The following is a 5,838-nucleotide window of genomic DNA, read 5'->3' on the forward strand; positions in this document are numbered from 1 at the left end:
TACTTTCTCATGTCCTCCTCTTCCTGAGATATCTTTGGACATTACTCTTTGGAAAGAGCAATTCCTTTTCTGGTTGGTAACTGACCTTTCTTGATATTCTCCATTGAGAACCTTTGAAGCACCTTATATATATATTGTTGACAGTGAGAACTCATCAACGAATTAAGGTCAGAAAATTCAAAGAATTAACAAGAAACTTATGAACCTAGGAATACTTTTAGAGGTTTAGAGAAAAATTGCAGAAAAGTAATGGAAGAAAACATGTATATTGCTCTTAGAATAGTCTGAGCACTGTTGGCTCCTAATACATGGTGGTCTCGAAGGGAAAGAAGGAGTCATCTACAGGCCACAAATAATCATGGACCAGGTGGTAGTGGTGTTGGGGGAGTGGCGGTCGGGTCCAGTACATGTCAGGTATCAGAAGGTAATGCTCAACCTTTGTACTACTTTGTACCACCACTACCTATATGGTATAGATGTCTGGAGCATGGTAGTAGAGAATTTACCACGTACTATCTTTGTATTACCACTACTTCCCTGGCGTGGGCACTTGGTTAGTACTCTGTGCTTTTCCAAGCACATACGTACCTAAAGTACTCTATGCTTTCTTCTTGGGAACTTGTTGTGAACAAGTTATTGTGCTCTAGTAAGATTTGTAAAGTTGCTTAACTGAATGTTAAGTGAAGGATGCCCCACTGGAGGCACGAGGCTCATGTTATGAGCCAAGGCCTCATCAGCAGAGTGGGTATCACTAGGTGAGGTGAGGTTGTCTCGCGTGGTGCTGGCACGAAGGCCTGTGAGGTGCGATGGCCTTGCAAGACGCCAAGAGGCGTGCGAGGCATTACCTATAGGCAAGGCATCGATTGGAGCATGAGGCACGGTTGTGTGAGTGAGGTGTGATGGCCTTGCGAGGCTCCTGTTGGCGTGCAAGGCGCTGCTGGGTAGGTGAGGCACCGAGTGGAGTGCGAGGCACTGCTGTATGGCTGAGCCATGATGGCCTCATGAGGTGCCTATTGTGTGGTCGAGGAATGATGGGGCTTTGTGATGCACCAAGGTTGCGTGAGGCACTGTCAGGTGTGCAAGACGAGTTCGCTAATCGACGCGAGATGCTTCAGGGACGAGCCCGCTTGAGGCACTCCTGGAGCAGGCTGATTCGTGTGAGGTGGCTGGCGATGCTCATGCATTTCTGGTTTATGCTTCATTTTATATTTCTACTCTCATAGTGTCTGAACACTGGTTCAAGAGACCAACATGGCTTTAAACATGATTGCTTTGGACCTTCAAGGGACCTTAGACATGAGATGTGGGTCTTTCACAGGTGTGGAATTTTTAGCATCCACAACTGCCCCCAGTCTATGAAAGGGCATTTAGGTGCTCTGGTAGACTCTTCGGTATAATGTCTTCAAAGAATAGGTGGTGTTAGTTGTGTCTTTGCTTTGGTGGTATGTAGAAACACACTTTGGAGGTGGTGATCCTCATGGTTCTTTGAGATTGAATGTGACCCTATCATTTGGTGTCATGGATCCCCACATGAGTGTTAGGCTTCATTCTTGGCAATGGATCAAATATTGGGTTCAATGTCTAGGATGAGTTTGAGCCTTCTATAAATAGGCCTTCTTCTTGAAGACAATTCTTACACTCATTTCTCTTAGCTTGGTGGTGCCTTAGTCTTCAAATTCCAAGAGATGGGTGGTTCTATCCCTCACAAGAGCACTTTGTTTTTCTTTCCTTTTGTTTTTATTTTTGTATATAGATATTTGTAAAAATTGTCTCTTTCTACCCCATTTCTTCTCGTAGGCGTGTGGTGCAAGGCATAAAGGTACCGGTGGCACTTGACGTTGTTTGGTGTGAGGAGTTGAGGCAGAGGTGATGGTGGGCATGCTTCATGATTACGAGCCTCCAATAACTATCCCTTACCTATTCGAGGTATTCCCTTGGCCATTCCTTTAACTTTTTCAAGCTTGGGGGCGTTTAAGTTACCATTCTCCAGTGGTGTTGTTTTAGCCCCAGTACCGCTTCATGCAGAGCCTTGTGCTCGCATCCATTAGTATGTTCACTTTACGCACACACTACTGTGCCCCATAGTTGACCCTCCTTTTATGCTGCTCTTTTGTATCTTGTAGCACCTCATACATTGCACACACATTTTCACCTGTGCTCTTCATGAGACGTCATCCCGTGGAATTTGATGGGTCATCTAGCGTACCTCCTAGTGTTGAACCCATAGAGTTATCTTCGTCGGATTCAAAGTCGCCTATAGATTACCCACACCATGTGCACAAGATCTTAATGAAGGCCCGTATGTATCATTTGGAGTAATTAACCGCCCTTAGGAAAAATATTTGGGTTGTTGAAAGTGAGATAGACTGTGTTTCGAGGGGTGTGGGGATCTGCATAGCTTTTCGGTCTACTATGGGCAGTTAGCATCTTTTTCGTAATTCTCTCTACAGCCTCACTAGCTTCCCCAACTTTTCTAGGACCTAGTATCTGCTTTTCATCTACCTCATCCCAATGAAGAGGTGACATGCACTTCCATCCATAAAGCATCGCGTAGGGTACTATCCTAATAGTCGACTGGTAACTATTGTTATAAGAAAACTCCATTAACGGTAGGTAGCGACTCTAGAACATTGAAAAGTCAATCACACATGATCTTATCATGTATTCTAAGGTCTGAATCATCCTTTTAGATTGTCCATCAGTTTGAGGATGAAATGCGGTGCTAAACTTCAGCATGGTACCCATGGCCCTTTGTAGACTCTTCCAGAAATTTGAGGCAAAAATTGAACCTCTATCTGATATGATGGACTTTTGTACTCCATGAAGTCGCATGATTTCCTTTACATACAACTATACATACTGATCTGCAATATAAGTTGTCTTAACTAGAAGAAAAAGTGTCGACTTCATGAGTAGATCAATAATAACCCAAGCTAAGCGTGTTGCTTTATGATCCTTGGAAATCCCACCACAAAGTCCATGGCTATGTCTTCCCATTTCCATTATGGGATACTAATAGGTTGTAACAACTGAGCTAGTCTTTGATGCTCGACCTTAACTTTCTGACAACTCAGGCATTTGGCAACATATTCAGCTATGTCCTTCTTCATTCCTGGCCACCAATACAATGTCTTTGGGTTGTTATACATCTTGTTAGACCCAGGATGTAGGTAATAAGGTGTACTGTTCGCCTCCTTCATGATACTACCCTTAATCTTATTTTCATCGGGCACACATATCCTGTCCTTGTAACACATCATTCCCCCACTAGATATAGAAAAATCATTGTTGCCATCCTTTTGAATAAGAGCTTCTTGCTTTACAAGCATCTCATAACCTTTTTGCTTCTCCTTGATCTGCTCCATTAAGGTCGATTGTAGGGTGAGGCTTCACATACTCCTAGTCACAAGCTCGATTCCTGCCCTAACCATTTTTTTTGTAGTGGCATCTCTATCCCTCTAAGTGCCAAGACACCCCTATAAATGCGCCTACTTAGAGCATCTGCCACTACGTTAGTGGCCTTTCCTGGGTGGTATAATATCTAACAGTCATAGTCCTTTATAGGTTCCAACCACCTTCATTGCCTCATTATCAAATTTTTCTAAGTGAAAAAATACTTCAAACTCTTTTGGTCCGTGTAGATTTTGCATTTCTCTCCATAAAGAAGGTTCCTCCAAATCTCAAGAGAAAAAGCTACGACTGTCAAATTAAAGTCATGAGTAGGGTACCTTTGCTCATACTCCTTTAGCTGTCTCGAGGCATAGGCCACCACTTTATCTTCAAGCATCAATAGAATCCCAATCAATTCTTAGAGGCGTCGCAGTATACAACAAACTGCCCTTCTCTCGTTGGCACACATAAAACTGGAGCGGTTATCGACTTTTCTTTTAGGCTTCAAAAACTCTTTTCGCATTGTTTGGTGCAAACAAAATTTTGTTGTTTGTGAGTTAGATTCATGAAGGATATTGCGATCTTAGAAAATCCTTTGAAAAATCTTCTATAGTATCCCATCAATCCCAACAAACTTCTAACTATAGACGCGTTCTTAGGTTAAGGCGAATGTTTTCTAACCTTAATCTTGGCTGGATCCATCGAAACTTCGTCCTTCGCTACGATATTGCCTAAAAGGATACTTTCTCCAACCAGAATTCACATTTCTTGAACTTAGCAAATAATTTGTGTTCTTGTAATCTCCTTAGTGTCAATCTTAGATGCTTTTCATGCTCCACTTTAGATTTTGAGTATATGAGAATGTCGTCGATGAACACCACGACAACCTTTTCCAAAAATTCCTTGAATACTTGGTTCATCAAATCCATGAAGGTTTTTGGGGCGTTAGTGAGTCCGAACGAATTTCATAGTGCCCGTACTGAGTCCTAAATGCAGTCTTAGGAATGTCCTATTCCTTCACCTTCAACTGATGATACCCTGACCGTAGATCAATCTTTGAGAACACTGCAACTCCTTGTAATTGATCAAATAGGTCGTCAATTGTTGGTAGAGGGTACTTGTTCTTAATTGTAACCTTTTGGAGCTCTCTATAGTCTATGCACATACACATGCTCCCATCCTTCTTCTTTGCGAAACATACTGGCGCGCCCCAAGGAGAGTAGCTTGGACTTATGAATCCTTTATCCAAGAACTCTTGTAGTTGTATCTTTAGCTCCGCTGGTACCATCCGATAGGGTGCTTTAGAAATGGGTGACTTCTATGGTGCGAGTTGAATTTCTCTATTTAGTGGAAAGTCGAATAGATCTTCTGGAAATACATTCGGGAACTCACACATGAATTGAACATCCATCGACCTTAATTGAGAATCCTTGGTAATGTCAACTACACTTGCCAAAAATACTTAACATTCTTGCGCTAGCATCCTTTGAGCCTTTAATGTCGAGATTATCAGTGTTTAGAGTCCCGATGATTTTCCCATGAAGACGAGTTGCTCACCCTCTAGCATTTTGAACACCATCTCTTTCCTTCTATTGTCGATGGTTGCGTCGTACTTTGCTAAGTAGTCCATCTCGAGAATCACTTCATAGTCTAGCATGTATAGTTTCACTAAGTCTAATGGGCATTCCTTGCCCTCAATCATGATTGGAATAGACTGTAACCACTAGGATGACCACATGACCTTTTCCAAACTCCGTCTTTTGGCCTCTTTTTCCTTGTTGATAATGCTCCCTTCTTGTGGCATGGTTGTTCTCATCCAGCTCGATCAAGTCTTTTGTTATCCTATGTATCTACCCAATTAACGACATCACCCGCTAAATGGTAGGCACCATGGAGCAAATATCCCTAAATACCCTGTAAGGTATAGATTCTATCTATCTATCTATCTCTAAATTGTAAGTATATCCCTTGTAAAAAAATATTGACCTTACATCCTTGCGTTACTTATTTCCGCTTTCATACATGTCCAAGCCTAAAGTTGCACGTCATGCACTCTTAGTGGACTATCTTTCTTCAATAAATGAGACGTGTAGGATACCATGTCCTCATCATTCAGATGCATGTGCTCCAAAATAGACTCTACCATCTTAAGCCTCTCTTCTGGCTTAATAGGATTAACATACCCTTTGAAGCTGGGCGGATGCTGCTTCCTGAATCGTTTGTATACTGGCTCAAATTCTGGTATGAAGCATGCCACCAAGTTTCCTCCCTGCCCTAACAACAGTCCAATAGGCATTTGCTATTGTGGCACTTGTACCGAAGGTTGTCCTCTTCCAACTCAAGCTACTTCCACATCTCTTAGCCTAAACTGTTCCTGCCACCTAATTATCTCTGCCTGAGGATCCTCAATGTCTAGCTCCGCTGGATTTTCAGCAGCATTAGCAACAT

At 42.4% G+C, this 5,838-nt stretch overlaps 1 protein-coding gene across 1 annotated transcript; it reads right to left on the minus strand.

Moving 5' to 3' along the window:
- Positions 1–2,319: 2,319 nt before the first annotated feature.
- LOC133800074 (uncharacterized) lies at positions 2,320–3,365 on the minus strand. The gene is made up of 2 exons (XM_062238050.1): positions 3,054–3,365; positions 2,320–2,622 (listed from the first exon to the last, which is right to left on the minus strand). The coding sequence occupies exons 1-2, from the start codon at positions 3,363–3,365 to the stop codon at positions 2,320–2,322; spliced, it is 615 nt and encodes a 204-aa protein (XP_062094034.1).
- Positions 3,366–5,838: the final 2,473 nt, after the last annotated feature.

Source organism: Humulus lupulus, chromosome 9, assembly GCF_963169125.1.
Source record: "Humulus lupulus chromosome 9, drHumLupu1.1, whole genome shotgun sequence".
NCBI classification, from domain to species: Eukaryota; Viridiplantae; Streptophyta; class Magnoliopsida; order Rosales; family Cannabaceae; genus Humulus; species Humulus lupulus.